The following is a 17,663-nucleotide window of genomic DNA, read 5'->3' as shown; positions in this document are numbered from 1 at the left end:
GTGAACAATGGAGGATAAGCACCAGTGTAAAGATTTTATTTTGTGACATCAATGGATCTATTAGGCACCTAAGTGTGAAAATATTGTACTAGCTCATCCCTGAATGAATGTGGTAGTTTCACCATGAAAGCATTGAGAAACTGCAACATCTGTGGTGCCCATGAAACTTGCCAGTCAAACTTGAAGATAATATATTAAATGACTAAAAGGTTAGCACCGCAGCCTCACAGCTCCAGCGACCCAGGTTCGGTTCTGGGTACTGCCTGTGTGGAGTTTGCAAGTTCTCCCTGTGACCGCGTGGGTTTCCGCCGGGTGCTCTAGTTTCCTCCCACAGCCAAAGACTTGCAGGTTGATAGTAAATTAGCCATTGTAAATTCTCCCTAATGTAGGTGGGTGGTAGGAGAATGGTGGGGATGTGGTAGGGGATATGGGATTAATGTAGGATTAGTATAAATGGGTGGTTGTTGGTCGGCACAGACTCGGTGGGCCCAAGGGCCTGTTTCAGTGCTGTATCTCTCTATGACTATATGACTACTTCCTCCAAGTATTCCATAAGGAGGCAACAAGCCTTCCCTAAATAGCAATAATCCAAGTACAATTGACAATTCGAACATAGGTAAGAATGTGAAGGCATTAGAGAGAGTGCAGAAAAGATTTACAAGAATGGTTCCAGGGATGGATTGGAGAAGCTGTGGCTGTTCTCCTTAGAGAAGTTGAGAGGAGAATTGATAGAGATGTTGAAAATCATGAGGGGTCTGGACAGAGTAAATAGGGAGAAACTGTTCCCTTTTGCAGAAGGGTAGAGAACCAGAGTACACCGATTTAAAGTGAATGGCAAAAGAACTAGGGACAATATGAGGAAAAACATTTTTTACACAGTGAGTGGTTAGGATCTGGAATGCACTGCCTGAGAGTATGGTGGAGGCAGATTCAATCGTGGCTTTCAAAAGAGAACTGGCTAATTATCTGAAGAGAAAACATTTGCAGAGAAAGAGTGGTAGACTGGGACTAGCTGAGTTGCTCCTGCAGAGAGCTGGCATGAACATGACAGGCCAAATGGCCGCCTTCTGTTCTGTAACTATTTTATGATTCTATTATTCAAGCCAGGCTGAAAGGGCTCAAAACAAATCCCAGTGATAGGTAGTGTTTATTCGCAATTACCAAGGGACACCAAATATTGTTTACTGTTTCCAATTATAATCACCAACACAAGGTAATTATTCAAGTCCAGGACAAAAATGGCACATGAAAACCACTAGTGTCATAGAATTAAATTGTTAGGAAAGACAGGTGAAATTTGAAATTTACAGTCTTGAATGGAGGTAACTGAAAGATGATCTTGTAGAGGTGTATAATAGTAAACAATATAGCAAAATTTGGTCTGGAATACTACTTTAAATTGGGCCATTGGGACACAGATTCAAATGAATAAAGGACTATTTTAGGACTGATGACAGGATGTTCTTCACAAGGGCAATTAGAGATGGGCAATAAATGCTGGCCTGGCCAGTGATGCCCACATCCCATGAATGAATAAAAAAAAATTAGTGGTCAACGCATGAAATGGGCTTCCGGGTAGACAGCGGAGGCAAAAATCCTGGAAACATTTGGGAAACAGTTACATGTTATTGTAGGGGAGTGGTAGGATCTTTCTCAGTACCTGAACTATAGTGGTCCAAATAGCTTTCCTCATCTGAATGTAATAATCTGCAATACAATGCTAAGATTTACAATAATAGGGTGGCTTTTATCATACAAAATACAGCATGGAAAAAAATTGTTTTAATTCATAGTGAACTGAAACAATGTATAAGCTACACAAAGAGTTTATAAGTGAAATGAAAAATTTATTGTGACTGAAATCTATGATAAATAATTGACGTACAAGTGAAGCATTATGAATGTTCTCACATAACATTACTTATGTTAGAGAATGTGCAACCAGTAAATATTAGAGATGCCAGGAGTGAAAAGTGTCAACTTGTACAAATATCTACCAGTAATAACTTGTGGGACTGTCCAATCCTATTTCTCATTTGAAAGAGTTTTTTTGTGAATGAGTAATCATAGCTTGTATTGTGAAGGTTTTTCAAGTGTTTGCTCCTGTTCTTTTCTTTGAGTCTTAAGGTTTGATCCAAACAGGCTCACTCCATGGAAATATGCTGCATGTTGAGACGAGACCAAGTCACACAGTTATGTGAAAATTTGTCTAGGATTAATCAGTTTAGAAAAAAGTCAGAAAGGACGTTACTGCTCTTAAACATGTTTAATTGCCTGTATATCTGATCTGTTCTGTTCACCTTGTTTATATACAAAAATATATTTTTTCAAAAAAAAAAATTTGTTATTCACAGCCAAATTTGTTTGATATTTGTACTTAGCTAAATTAACTCTAAATTAAATCATTAAGCACTCAGGTCACAGGCTTTAGAACTGTTGGCAGATGAATTGTAAAGGTATTTTGCATCAGTCTTCACGAGAGGATACAAGTAACATCCCAAAAATAGCTGCAAATCAGGAAACAGAAGGGAGGGAGGAACTCAAGAAAATCACAATCACAAGGGAAGTGGTACTGAGCAAATTGTTGGAGTTGCGAGCTGACCTGGGTCCTGATGGATTTCATCCTAGGGTCCTAAAAGAAGTGACTAGTGAGATATTTGATGCGTTGGTTTTAATTTTACAAAATTCCCTAGATTCGGGGAAGGTTCCATTAGATTGGAAAATAGCAAATGTAACTCCTTTATTCAAAAAGGGAGGGAGACAGATACCTGGAAACTACAGGCCAGTTAGCTCAACATCTGTCTTAGGGGAAATGTTAGAAGCTATTATTAAAGATGTTATAACAGGGTATTTGGAAAAATTCAAGGTAATCAGGCAGAGTTAACATAGTTTTATGAAAGGGAAATCATGTAAAACCAATTTATTGGAGTTCTTTGAAGTAACGTGCTGTAGATAAAGGGGAACCGGTGGATGTTCTGTACTTGGATTTTCAGAAGGCATTTGATAAGGTGCCACATCAAAGATTATTGTGGAAAATAAAAGCTCATGGTGTAGGGGGTAACATATTGGCATGGATAGAAGATTGGCCAGCTAACAGGAGAGTGTAGGCATAAATGAGTCCATTTTTGGTTCTAAAGATTTAAGGAGTAGTGTGCCGCAGAGATCAGTGTTGGGGTCTCAACTTTTTACAATTTATATAAATGACTTGGATGAAGGGACCGAAGGTATGGTTGCTAAATTTGTTTATGACACAAAGATAAGTAGGAAAATAAGTTGTGAAGAGGACAAAAGGAGGCTACAAAAAGATATAGTTAGGTTAAGTGAGTGGGCAAAGATTTGGCAAATGAAGAAAATGTGGGAAAATGTGAAATTGTCCATTTTGGCAGGAGGAATAAAAAAGAAGCATATTATCTAAATGAAAGATGAAAGATTGCAGAGCTCTGAGATGCAGAGGGATCTGGGTGTCCTAGTGCATGAATCGCAAAAGGTTAGTGTGCAGTTTCAGCAAGTAATTAGGAAAGCTAATAGAATGTTGTCATTTATTGCGAGGGAAATTGAATACAAAAGTAGGGAGGTTATGTTTCAGTTATACAGAGCATTGGTGATACCACATCTGGAGTGCTGTGTACAGTATTGGTCTCCTTATTTAAGGAAAGCTGTAAATGCATTGGAAGCAGTTCAGAGTAGGTTTACTGGACTAATACCTGGAAAGAGTGGGTTGTCTTAGGAGGAAAGGTTGGACAGGCCAGGCTTGTATCCACTGGAGTTTAGCAGAGTAAGAGGCAACTTGATTGAAACATATAAGATCCTGAGGAATCTTGACAGGGTGGATGTGGAAAGGATGTTTCTCCTTGTGGGAGAATCTGGAATTCGGGGTGGCCCGTTTAAGACAGAGATGAGGAGAATTTTTTTTCTCTGAAGGTTGAGAGTTTTTGGAACTCCCTTCCTCAAAAGGCAGTGGAGACCGAGTCTTTGAATATTTTTAAGGCAGAAGTAGATAGATTCTTGATCAGCAAGGAGGTGAAAGGTTATCGGAGGAAGGCAGGAATGTGGAGTCAAGGTTACAATCAGATCAGCCATGATCTTGTTGAATGGCGGAGCAAGCTCAAGGGGCCTACTCCTGCTCCTAATTTGTATGTTTGTTTGTAACTGCCATTGTTTAACCATTGTCAGTATTGTACCATGTCATAACTAATTGAAATTAAATTACATGTAGAGTTTGTATCATCTTTGCTGGGCATGATTAACGCTATAATTTTCCCAGTTTAAGTGCTGATTTCACAGCCATCGAGTGACTAAACTTTATCTAAGTAGTCATATATATTAGACCGCAGGACTGTTCCAGTAGGTGCAGTGAACAGATGTTGTATAAATGTTCAGATCCAAATATGGGCCAGTTCCACAACACTCTTCCCAATAACTTAAAAATTTTATTTGAACAAATGGATCATCAGTGATGAACAGATGGGACCAGCTGTGCCACAGGATAAGCACAGCAGCTGGTTCATTTCATTCAGGATCAAACTTCAGATCTACAGCTCAGCTTACCTATGTGTCCCAGCAGCTATTGAAGCTGTTTTGGCACAGAAATATAATTTCTAAGTCTTGACCATTTTTATTTGTAAATACAATGCATGCTGCTGAAATTACCATTAATCTTTTAATGCTAGGGCCTGTAATTGGTTGAGAAACTGAAGGATTAGAAATGCAAAGTAGATGTTGGCAAAACTGACACACTGCTAGATCTCTCATCATCCTTCATCATTAACCCTGGGTCTGTCCAATCATTCTGGCAGGACCGACCCACAAGAGGTGGTGGCACAGGTATACAGTTAGGATGGAGTGGCCCTGGGAGTCCTCAATATTGATTCCAGACCCCATGAAGTATCATGGCATCAGGTCAAACCTAGGTCAAGAAATCTCCTGCTGATAACCACCCAATGCCCTCCCTCAGCTGATGAATCAGTACTCCTCCATGTTGAACACTACTTGGAAGATGAACTAAGGGTAGCAAGGGCTGTACTCTGAGTGGGGGGCTTCAATGTCCATCACCGAATGGTTTGGTAGCATCACTAGTGCCTGAGTTGGTCGAGTCCTGAAGGACATGACTGCCAGACTGGGCCTACACCAGGTGATGAGAAAGCCAAGAAAGAAAAACCTGCCTGAGCTAATGCTTACCCTCACCTGTGTACCTGTTGCAGATGCATCTGCCCATGGCAGTATTGGTAGGAGAGACCACAGTCGTTGTGGAGATGAAGTCCCATCTTCACAGTCAGGACATCCTCATGTTGTGTGACACTACCACTATGCTAAAAGGGATAGATTTAGAACAGATCTAACAGCTCAAACCTGGGCATCCATGTGAGCCATCAGCAGCAGCAGCAGAATTGTATTCTATTACAAACTGTAGCTGCATGCCCTGACATATCCCTAATTCTACCATTATCATCAAACCTGGTTCAATGAGGAGTGTAGGAGAGCATGCCAGGAGAAGAATCAGGTATACCTAAAAATAAGATGCCCAACCTGTTGAAGCTACAACACAGTACCACAAGCATGCTAAGTGATCCTACAACCAACATCAAATCTGCAGTCCTGCCACATCCAGTCGTGAATGGTGGTGGACAATTAAGCAACTAACATCCCCATCTTCAGTGATGGCAGAGCCCAGCATGTTGGTGCATTTTCAACCACTTTCAGCCAGAAGTGCTGAGTGGGTGATCTATCTCAGCCTCCTCCTGAGGTCCGCAGGATCACAGATGCCAGTCTTCAACCAATTTGATTCACTCATGTGATATCAAGAAACAGCTGACACTAGATACAGCAAAGGCTATGAGCCTTGACAACATCCCAGCTGTAGTTCTGCAGACTTGTGTTCCAGAACTAACCAAGCCCCTAGCCTTGCTGTTCCAGTACAGCTACAACACTGGTATCTACCGACCAATGTGGAAAATTTGCCAGGTATCTCCTGTCCACAAAAAGCAGGACAAATCCAATCCTGCCAGTTACTGCCCATCAATCTAATCTCAATCATTAGCAAAGTGATGGAAGGTGTCTTCGACAGTGCTATCAAGCGGCCCTTACTCAGCAATAACCTGCTCACCAATGCTCAGTTTGGGTTCTGCCAAGGCCACTTGACTGCAGACCTCATTACAGCCTTGGTTCAAACATGGACAAAAGAACCAAATTCCAGACATGAGGTGAGGGTGACGGCCCTTGACATCAAGACAGCATTTGACCGAGTGTGGCATCAAGGAGCCTGAGCAAAATTGAAGTCATTGGGATTCAGGGGGAAAACAGCAATATTGAACATGGATTTTAAATGGTCATTCTTCTTAAGAATTAAATAATCAAATTAATATTTTGGGACATAACAAAAGTAAAGCAAAATCGTACTGGAAATAATCATGCTTAGTATGTCATTTGTTTATGTCATTACTGTGACAAAAACATAATGGTAATGTCTTAGTGCACCATGTATAATCCTTTGTCCTAAACTGTAATCTTGTTTAAAAGGTCAGATGACAAGGTTTTACAGTTTCCCAACTGTTAGTGCACTCCTCCATCCTCGGTCATGTCTTTTCCACTTCTCCGCAGGTCACAACATGTATTTAAATGTTTACCCAGTTACCGATACGGTCAATCATATACTCTACTCTTTATCCCAGAATAAAATACATCAACCAGGTTTCTTTTCTAATAAACTGCTAGTTTTGTTGTTTATTAAACAAGACTTAGCCAGTAACAAAACACAGCCTTAACGCAGAGATTAAAATACAAAAGTTACTTTTTTTTAAATACCCAACACAAACACACACACACACACACACTGGTGGGAAAAAAAAAATAAAGAAATTCTCTCTGCAGAGGTCTTTTACAAAAAAAAACGACAAAAAAGAATACGAAATGAGATATGTTGTGTCCCAAAATGGCATACAGCCTGGCATCTGAGTATTGGGATTTTTTCTGGAGCGGTTCTTTTCAGGTGGAGTCAAGCATTAATCTGGCAGGCATTCCAGGAGCTCCTCAGGAGAAACACAGCATCATCTGTTTTAACTCCCACACATTCGATATGCAGCATTTCAGAGAGACAGGAGGAAGCAGGCAAGCTGGGTGCTTCTGTCTTGGCAGGTTGCTTGTCCAACTGCTTTAAACCACAGTCCACACCCCAGCTGAACCAAAACAACATCTCAGCAGCGAAACCCCAAACAGCAAGTCAGAACCTCCTGCCTCTCATAAATCTTGACATGTCACTGTTTTGTAAACATCCTCTCCAAGTCACCAAGGTTTCTGTTGTTTATTGAGCTTAAGGCCTGTGATATCCAGTAAAGGTTTGTTTTCAAACCAGACCTCTCTGACCCTTGTAAAAAAAAAAATCCATGGAGTCATTTCAGTTTGCCCAAATAAACCAATGTCCATAATTCTAAGGCACAAATCCTCAAAAAAAAATTAAAGTAGAAGCACTTTCATAACACAATAAAAGTTCATCTTTAGCCTTTTTTTTTAGTATGACTTTAGAATTTGTTTTTTGCAGATATCGGGTTAGGGGGAAATATGGAAAACAATATTTATTCCATGTGTAAAAACTGAAAAATTCACAGTTTTGCAATAATTCCATAGTTCCCAATTAATTTTCAGATTAAAATCTGAATAAATTATAGTAAGAAAATATTGTTGGACCCAGCTAAATGCTGCGATCACCCCAGATTTAGTAAACGAAATAAGGATTGCAAATGGTAATTAAATTGAGGTTTTTTGTTATAATATGCATGTGTAATAAACGGTTAACAAATTATGTATGGTTTTATTAATTTACCTGAAATCATAGTTGTAAGATACATTGGAAAATATTTACTGAATTTCCCCATAATCAAATATTATTTATATTTGACATCTAGGAAAGGCAAATTTAATTAGAGTTCACCTTTGAGGATGTAACAAGCAGGGTGGATAAAGGGAAACCAGAAAATGACTTGTATTTAGATTTCCAAAATGCATTCAATAAGGTACCATATAAAAAGGTCACTACACAAGATATGAGCACACGGTGTTGAGGGTAATTAATTAGCATGGGCAGATGATTGGCCAATTAACAGGAAACAGTCAGGATAAATGAGGCATTTTTCAGGTAGGCAAACTAACTAGTGGAGTGCCATGGGGATCAATGCTGGGCCCTCAACTGTTTACAATCTATATTAATGACTTGAATGCAAGGACCAAGCCTATTGTAGCCAAATTTGCAGATGATACAAGGATAGGTAAGTTGTGAGGAGGACAGTGTCTGCAAGGAGATAGAGATAAGTTAAGTGAGTGGGCAAAAATGTGACAGAGTATAATGTGGGAAGATGTGAGATTTCCCACTTTGGCAGGAATAATAGAAAAGCAGAAAAGTATTTACATGGCGAGAGATTGCAGAATGCTGCAGTACAGAAGGATCTGGGTGTCCTTGTACATGAATCACAAACAGTTAGTATGCAAGTGCAGCAAGTAATTAGATTAGGAAGGCAATGGAATGTTGTCATTTTTTGCAGGGGGCTGGAGTATAAAAGTAGAGAAGTTTGCTACAACTGTACAGGGCATTGGTGAGGTTGCACCTAGAGTACTGTGTACTGTTTTGGTCTCAAGGAGGGATATATTTGCATTGGAAGAAGTTCAGAGAAGGTTCACTGGGCTGATTCCTGGGTTGAAGGGGTTGCCTTATGAGGAAAGGTTGAGCAAGTTGGGCCTATGCTCATTGGAGTTTAGAAGAACGAGCGACAATCTTATTGAAACATAAGATTCTGAGGAGGCTTGACAAGGTAGAAGCTGAGAACATGTTTCCCCTCATGAAGGGGTCTTCCTTTTAAGGAGGAATTTCTTCTAAGGGCTGTTAATCTTTGCAATTCTATTCCCCAGAGACCAGTGGAGGCTGAGTCATTGAATATATGCAAGTCTGAATTAGACAGATTTTTGATCAACAAGGGAATCCAGGGTTATTGGGGGCATGCAGGAAAGTGGAGTTAAGGCAAAGTGGAGTTCAGCTCAGCCATGAGCTTATTGAATGTCAGAGCAGGTGCGAGGGGCCGAATGGCCTACTCCTGCTCCTATTTATGTTATGTTTGCTCCCAAACTACTCAAATATTTTTGAAGTATAAAGTATGATAGTAAGGACTAGGTACCAGTCGCCACCTTTTGAGGGATTATGGCGTAATTATGTATAAAATATGTATTTAATTGAATAAAATTGGAAAACATGTGATCTGTTAATTTGTTGAGTCCTATAACTATCCATAACAATACATCAGGCATGCTTGGTTGCAATATCCTATTAATAATACATCAACACCACATAAACCAATCAATAATAACGACATAAAACAATGTAACAAAAATGTGAAATGGCCTCTTTATTCAGGTTCTCAATGTTGTCATTTGATCTTTACAGGCTCAAATTGGTAGTATCCTATGAGTGGCTAGAACTGTTTTCTCTGATAATCTTCATTTGTGTAAAGATGTTTGTTTGGACAACTGCTGTGTCTGTCTACTGTGCATATTCTCACTTCAATTTCTTCTTCCTTTCATTTTCGCCTGCTGTCTGGCTTTGATTTCACAACTCAGTGCATGGTGGGAAGGGTATTAGGTTTACCCATAGCGAGGAAGTTTGTCCTGAAAAGGGTACGTTTGAGCATAATGTTGCCGTTAATGGCAGCATTAGAATGCCTGGCCTTGAAACAACTGTTCAGTTGATGTCAAAGTGGGACTTTCAAGAATCTAGTACTAAAACAACCCAAATTGAGCAGTCCTTGTGCATGTTTTTGTAGTGAGCAGCTTCCTACAGAAAATCAACAATGTGGTGGGTTGCTTCTTAAAATTGTAATTATGAAGGACTTTTTCATTTGGGTCAAAGGAAAGGTTTTTGCAAGACCCTGAAATGGAATTGCCTCTGAAATATATTCAGTTTGTAAGGAGAGAGGAAAAAAAAAAAAATCAAGGTTTGAATATCTGTTGAGGAGCAGAAACTCTTGCACACTCTACAAAATCTACTGGTTTCAACCATGAAGCACAACTTGGCTATATTGTCTAATTTTAAAATTTTAATTGCTATTTGACTCCCAGCAAACTGAATTAATGCATTTGTCATGCAGATTCGAATGTAGGCTGGTGTTTGTTATTTTTAATTGCATCAAACTCACCAGAACCAGTGACATTTTTGATGGCTGAAATGTTGCTTGCACTGGGACAATGGGGGAGGAAATATATTTCAACTGAATGAGTTTAAGCATGTGACTCATTGGACTGTCCCAGTTACTAAATTAAGCCCTTCACCGGGGCTCACTTCGCACACAGTGAGTCTTGCACTGAATGCTGTACATACGGTTACTTATCACAAAGTGGTCTTTAAAATTGTAAATCTGCTATTCCACAGGATCTGGTGTGGATGATCCAGTAGGAGAAGTGTCCATCCATGTAGAACTTTTCACACATCCAGGAACTGGAGAGCACAAAATCACGGTTAAAGGTTAGTTAGAATGAATCACCCACACCCTAACCTTTTCAGCATTCATGGAATTATATAAATACAATAAAATTAAAAGAGGTGTCCTCCAAATACCTTATAGATAATGTAATATGTGTAACAACCCAATTGTGAAATATTTAGCAGCATTTGATGAAATTTATATGTAAATTTCTGATTTAAATATCAATTCCATAATCCTAAGGTCACAGAATGTTCTTTTCAAAAAGCATTTAATAAGATAACCAACTTGTATTAGCTTGACTTCTGGCAAATTCCAAATATTGTGGAGTAGCCTTTTAGAATGAAAAGTCTTCTGAACTAATCAAATGTGCAAATGCTATATACTAAATGTTAATCGTGTTGGACACTTAACATGTTCAACAATACTTGCCATCATTTGTACTCTAAAAAGCAGCTAAATTGCTGAAACTTTTCTGTTATTTTTGGAGATTCACATTATGAACAGAGGTTTGTTTTTCTGTTTAGGTATAAAAAATATCTTTTGGCAAAATTGCTTCTGAAAAAACTTACATTAACTGGGGTGGATGGATGGGCTATTTATTCATGAAATGAGAATAAGGCCAATGTCATTGGGTTTGCAGAAGATCTAAGATGTCTTAGTTATCATAACTTTATGCAGGAAAAATATTTAACATGGCCTAGATCAAAGTTTGTTGAGCAGCTGACCAACAAATATTAAGGAAATCATTGTAAAGAGACAAAAGTCAATGAAGTCATGACAGGTGATTTGCCTCACTTTTAAAATACACAGGTTTCATGTGTTAAACCAAATCTTAATGAGCAACCATAATCCCGAGCAGTGATTTGCTGCACAAGGGCATCTTTCAAAGCTTTGGCAAGGTTCATATGCACTGGGGATTCAAAAGATGAAGCCGGAGCTGTCAATATTGAAAATCTCTCGCCTACAATTTGCACCAGCACAAGTCAACCACATTCCTGAAATGTCACTTCAGGCCTAAACGATAAATATGATTAAAAGTGATGAGCTGCATCGATCACACTGATCATAAAGGGAACCAGCAGTGCCAGCAAAATGCAGCTATAAGATTTACAGAGCCCAATAATTTTTATGGGGTCCTGTCACTGGCACTGAATTCTGGTAAATGCCCAGCAGTATAGAATCGTTTTTCTTTCTCTCTCTACCTGACTCACTTGCACTCCAGACGTGAACGCAAAAGGCTATTATGAAACCAGGATTCATCAGCAGGCAGCCAGTGGGAGGTTTCACTTGTTAATCAGATGGGGGGTGGGGGTGGGGTGAAAGGAAGGTGAGACAAAAGGTTGCAAATTCATGTGAAATTCCAAATGCATAATTGGTAGACTGCTAAAATATTTTGGAGATCCAGAACACTAAAATCGGTGAGTGATGTTTGGCCTTTGGATTGCTTGAGCTCCTGCTGCAGTTTAACCTTTGAGTTCCCAATTTTTATGCCTACATTAGTTAACTTGACCTGCCCTTGCAGATGTCCATCACCCCTCCCATCCAACCCCACTCCACTCCAGGTCACTAAAAGGCAGAATGCTGGAAATAATTAGCCACTAGAGGGTGGAAGTAGCAATAGAGAACAGTGGGCCGCAAACTGAGGTCCATTGACCCCCTGGGGGTCTGCAGATTTTGCGACGTGGGGCTGGCTCATGAATGGGTGATATGGGTGATCTCCCAGTGCACCATGATCCGAGCGCCAGCCAGAGGCGTGTTCTGCTCTCCCCAGTGATCCTTCTCTTCCCCACTCTGGTCAGTTCTCTGCACACTTCTGCTCTCAGTGATTTGCTTCCCCATTACTCATGCTCTCCCCAGAATCTAACTGATAGCGGTAGGTGAATACCTGTTTTCTTAAGGCATTATTCAAACATTCTTTACCTACTACACTTACATATTAAGAGCATTATAGAGTTTATAATGTAGCGGAGGGATCCGTAATTAATAATCCATATGAAAAATGGGCTCTGTTTGCTGATAACGCAACCACTAGGTTGTACAGTTCTGGCACAAGCGCAAATGCAGCTGCATCAACTGAAACATCACTGACGTCTCAGGTAGCTGCCAGTAATAAAGATGGCGCTGCTCAATTTAACAAAAAAAAAATTGAACCCAAACCCCCTCAATGGCCACTATTGCTGCCTCCACCACACCACCACCCACCCCCCCCCCCCCCCAAAACAGTAACCTCTCACGATCGCCGCTTCTGTTTCCCATTCTCTCCTGCGATCGCTGTCTCAATTACCGCATTCAGTTTCTCACGCCTGCCTTCTCGCTATGCTTCTCACCACTCACTCCCCGCTTCGATGCCCGGTGGGGAGGAAGCAAGTGGCGAGCAGTCGTAAGCGGTGATATAGAGCAGCGAGCAGGCAGGCACAGGAGGAATGGAGGGAGGGTGCAGGGAAGAGATGCAGCAATTGAGGGAACACATTCCAAAACTCATGCTGGAGGCTGATGTCCCTTTGCGAAATGACATGCGCGTGCATTAGTACTGGCAAATCTCAGGTGCATTTTTCATGTGCACAAGGATGAATGCGGTTCGCGCATGTGCGCAGTTCAGACCACAGTGATGACGTTGGCTGTGTTGTCAGGAGACACTCAGTTTGAAAAAGGTCCTTCAACCAAAAGCAGAAAGCCACTGAATAATTAATGTAGACTGTTTTGCTTTTAGAGAGCTAGCATAGATACAGTGGACCAAGTGGTTTCCATCATATTAGAACAGAAAATTCATTTCGGGCACCAATCACGATTAAGAATTTTTCTAATTCTGATCACAACAAAACAAATATGTATACTTGCACAGAAAACAGCAAAAGGTCGGATTGTTAAGACTTAAAAAGGAATGAGCTGAGGAAGACTGGTGAAGTTTAACATTTACAATGTAGAAAGGTGATTAGTAAGACCAACGGCCTACGTAATATCGGCAAAGCAGTGAGTTATTCAAAATAGAGAAGATACTGTGATGAGAAAGTTGATGTAGTCATAGGATAACACTTCATGGGCCAAATGGACTCCCCATTCTTGACATTTCTTAGGTTCTTAAATGGATTAAATTCATATTTTGGCCATGGGAATAATGGCCTGAACACCAAACTAACTTAGGTTGCTGTAGAAAATGAGTAGTATACAAGTATACAGTTGGTGAAATTTTAAACAGCTATTAATGAATATCTAATTAATGTCCAAGGGAGCCACAAGCACTGTTCATGCTCATTGGGAATAAAAAAAATCAGAAAACAGCACATTTTTGTACAGTTGATGTTTTACTAATTTTAGAGGTATTTATAGTACAGAAAGTGCACTTCCATAGTTCCAAAGTACTGTGTTATAAGGAATGGATTAAATAGCCTGCAAGTATGCTTATTGATGCAGCAGTCTTGATGTAGCTACACCATCGACTAATAGTGATAGAATCCTATGTTGCATTATGGCAGAACTATGATTTCTGGATATAAATTGCACATTATTCCTCTGAAATTCGAGCACAAAGAAACTATATTTAAATCTACAAGTTAGTCTCTTATGGTTTGGTTTTCTTTCCTTCCCTTTCTTTACAGTTGTGGCTGCCAATGATCTAAAGTGGCAAACAACTGGTATCTTCCGTCCATTTGTTGAAGTTAATATGATTGGGCCTCATCTTAGTGACAAGAGGAGGAGGTTTGCCACTAAATCCAAAAACAATAGCTGGGCTCCAAAATTCAACGAAACCTTTCAATTGTATGTATCTTTTCAATCTCTGTTTAGTAAAATGTTTGCTTCATACAAATTGTTCCAGATGCTGGAGTTTGATTTTTTTTTTCTAAATTATTATGAAAGCTAGCCATCTGAGGCAGAAAGTCAGTGGGGACCAATTTTTGTGCACTGCTGTATATCAGTTCTAAATTGTTGAGAATGAGCCCAGTGGTAATGTTCTAATATTACTCAGTTCTCTGGGATTATTTCACTTGTACAATCATTTACAACTTTCAGGTGCACATTTTGAACTGATGCAGGGAACTCAATAGTCATGGGAGCAGAAAATTGCCCAATGGTGAAATATAAAAGGGCTGTGTATATAAAATTTAGAAATCACAATGCGGAAACAAGCATTTGGGCCAACAGGTTCATGTTGGTGTTTATCCTCCATGTGAGCAGTAGTCCTAATTCCATATGCCTACTTGGTTCCTATGTCCCTTTTATTCCTCTTTCCTTCAATCAAATATCTAACCTATTCTTCAAAGTTGACATGGTGTTTGCTTCAAACACTACATTATTCCACAGCCTCAACCCTCAGCTTTCTCCTGCTCTCTGTCTCTTCATTCTACACCCCTCAATCACTGAAAAGTTTGTTTCTATGTACACTGTCCCATCTCTACATAATTTTAAACACCTTTGTAAAAATCACCCCATAATCTCCTCTAACAAAAACAGCTCCAATTTTTCAAGTTTCCATATTTGTATTTCTTCATACCTGGCAATCTTCCTAATGAATTTGCACTCACCCTATTGTTTCAATTTCCTCCCTATAGTATGGAGCCTAAAACTGCATATACATCGTCAACTGTGGTCTTAATGAGGCTTTATATAGATTCATCATTGCATTGCAGCTTTTAAATTCTACATCTCTCGCCATAAAAGCTAGTATTCCATTAATGCTTTATGGCCTTATATGTTGAAGTGCTGCTTTTAATGTCTTGCAAACCCAAACCACAAATCCCTCTGTTCTTCACCACATTAGATTAATTACATTTTGGTATTGAAAAATAAAAGTATCACCTCACATTTACTGACATTTAATTCTATTTTCCACTATTTTGCCCACTTTATAATATCATTTTCCTTTGGTCCTCCATCACTTATCCTTCCTAATCTTCCTGCATCCCTGCTCCTGGCCTTCTTTCATCTATCAAGAACTGCTGCCATTACATCAGTTCTCAGTTTCTCCACCTCTCCCACCCCCACCAACCTCTTAGTCACTCCAATCTGAACTTACAACTGTCTGTTCTCTCATGCCCTAGCAAGAGATCATCAAAACTGCTGACAACAGAGCTGCTCATGTCATATGGCAGAAGAACCTCTGGCTGAGTCTGAACAGCTATCTGATGGTTCTGATTTCCCTTCAAATCATGACCCTAGTACTGAATAAAGAATCAATTTCCCAGACTGTTAACAATTTCATCTCTTCTGGAGATGATCTCCCTCCCCCACCACTGCCTTAAATCTGTTTATTATTTCAGCCTGATCCTGTCCCTCTGAATTTATTTTAAATTATTTAGACTCTATCCTTTCCCCACATCCTCCTCTGATGCCCTCTACCACTTTGATGATTTCACATTCTGCAGCCCCCATTATCTCATTTTCACCATAAGCACATAGTGCCTCTCCATGCCCTCTGCATCTTCCTTGAACAGTGGTCAAAACAGTTCAGCATTGACTACTTCTGGATTCCTATCATACAGGATATTTCTCTATTCATAATGCTTCTTCCCATTCCCTTGTGCATTACTGAACTTACCTTGGGAAAAGCTTCTCATTTACCTCCACTTACTGCAGATAAAGGGTCTCACCTATGGATCTCCTTTTGCATGATATGTGGAAAACTTTGTTCCAGTCTGCTCAGACTACCCACACCTGCCACCACCTCTTCCTCCATTAAATTGACAACTGTTGATGCTATTTCCTGCTCTCGTTCTGACTGGGGGAAGATTAGTAACCTCAATTTCAATTTGCACTCATCACCCTCCTTTATGTTACCCATCTCTCTAACTCTCTCTCCATCCTGAACTTCACAGATCAAATACAAGCCCACTGCTTCTTGCAACTAACTGGGATTGTGGTTTTCCCATTTTGCTTTCTGTAAAGACTCCATCCCTATTTTCCCAGGTACCCGTCTCTCACATTCAGTGTCTCAATTTTGCACACCAGAGCTTCTGAAATGTCTTCATTTTTACTTAGCTACCATTTCTCTTCCACCATCAACAAAACCCTTGAAATGTCTGCACTTCTACTTTCACTCCCCTCTACTTCCTGTCGATAATAGGATCCCTCTTAGAGTGCAAGGCCAACAGCCGCACTGGCTTCCACTCTCACGGAATCATTGTCTATTTCTGTCGCCTACAGCATGGTTTCTAGAACTTCCTTCTCAAACAGCTCCTGTTACAAGTTTTGGTATTTTAGGTATTCTCTTGGTTACTGGATAGTCACTTCTATAAAGTGGTCCAAGTGCCTAGAGTTCAGAATTCTACCAACTAATAACAAATTGTACAATAGTGTAAGCAAGAGATGTTACCATAGTACCATCTTGTGATCTGAACTGAATATTGTTTCTTTCACATGTGCCCTTTATGTACATTTCTCCAATTTTCTGAGAGAGTGGACTTAAACACTTTAGTGCAAGTTATGATTTTGCATTGCTGAGCAACAAATGAAAGCAAATCTCATTTTGATTCAACTTACATAAGCAATAGGAGCAGGAATAGGCCTTTTGGCTCCTTGAGCCTGCTGTGCCATTCAGTAAGATCATGGCTCATAATCTACCTCAGCTACGCTTTCTCTCACTATCTCCAGTGTCCCCTTAGTATCCAAGAAACTGTCTATCTATCTCTAACTTGAATATACTCAATGAGCAACCATAGCTCTTTGGGGGTATAAAATCCCAAAGATTCACAACACTTTCAGTGAAGGCATCTCTGTCCTAAATGAGCAACTCATTCTAAGACTGTGACCCCTAGTTCTGGACTTCCCAATCAGGGGAAACATCCTCCCAGCATTTACTCTGCCAGACCTATTAAGAATTTTGTATGTTTCAGTTACATCACTTCTCACTCTACTAAATTCTAAGGAATATAGGCCAAGTCAACTCAATCTCTCCTCATAGAGCAATCTCTTCATCCCAGGAATCAATCTGGTGAACCTTTGTTGCACTCCCTCCAAAGGCAAGTAGATCCTTCCTTAGGTAAGGAGAAGAAAACTGTATTCTGTACTCCCAGATGTGCTCTCACCAAGGCCCTATTAAATTGCAGCAATACTTATGGCTAAAATACCATTTACTTCCCTTTTTTTTTTGCTGTATCAGCATGTAAACTTTGTGATTCATTTCCAAGACACCCAGATCCTTCTAAAAACCAATAGTATCACAATAGAAAAGCAGAATTAAAAAAAAAAAAAGACATTTTCCTACCGAAG

At 39.8% G+C, this 17,663-nt stretch overlaps 1 protein-coding gene across 1 annotated transcript in view; it reads left to right on the top strand.

Annotated features, from left to right (window-relative positions):
• The window catches only part of LOC137351442 (protein unc-13 homolog A-like), a 281,799-nt gene that overhangs the window by 261,845 nt on the left and 2,291 nt on the right, over nucleotides 1-17,663 (top strand). Inside the window, 2 exon segments of the mRNA XM_068015888.1 lie at nucleotides 10,406-10,498; nucleotides 14,057-14,216. Coding sequence (XP_067871989.1) covers nucleotides 10,406-10,498; nucleotides 14,057-14,216 — 253 coding nt within the window.

The sequence above is a fragment of the Heterodontus francisci genome, chromosome 36 (assembly GCF_036365525.1).
Source record: "Heterodontus francisci isolate sHetFra1 chromosome 36, sHetFra1.hap1, whole genome shotgun sequence".
In the NCBI taxonomy this organism is placed as follows: Eukaryota; Metazoa; Chordata; class Chondrichthyes; order Heterodontiformes; family Heterodontidae; genus Heterodontus; species Heterodontus francisci.
This window is presented reverse-complemented; position numbering and strand designations above follow the sequence as displayed.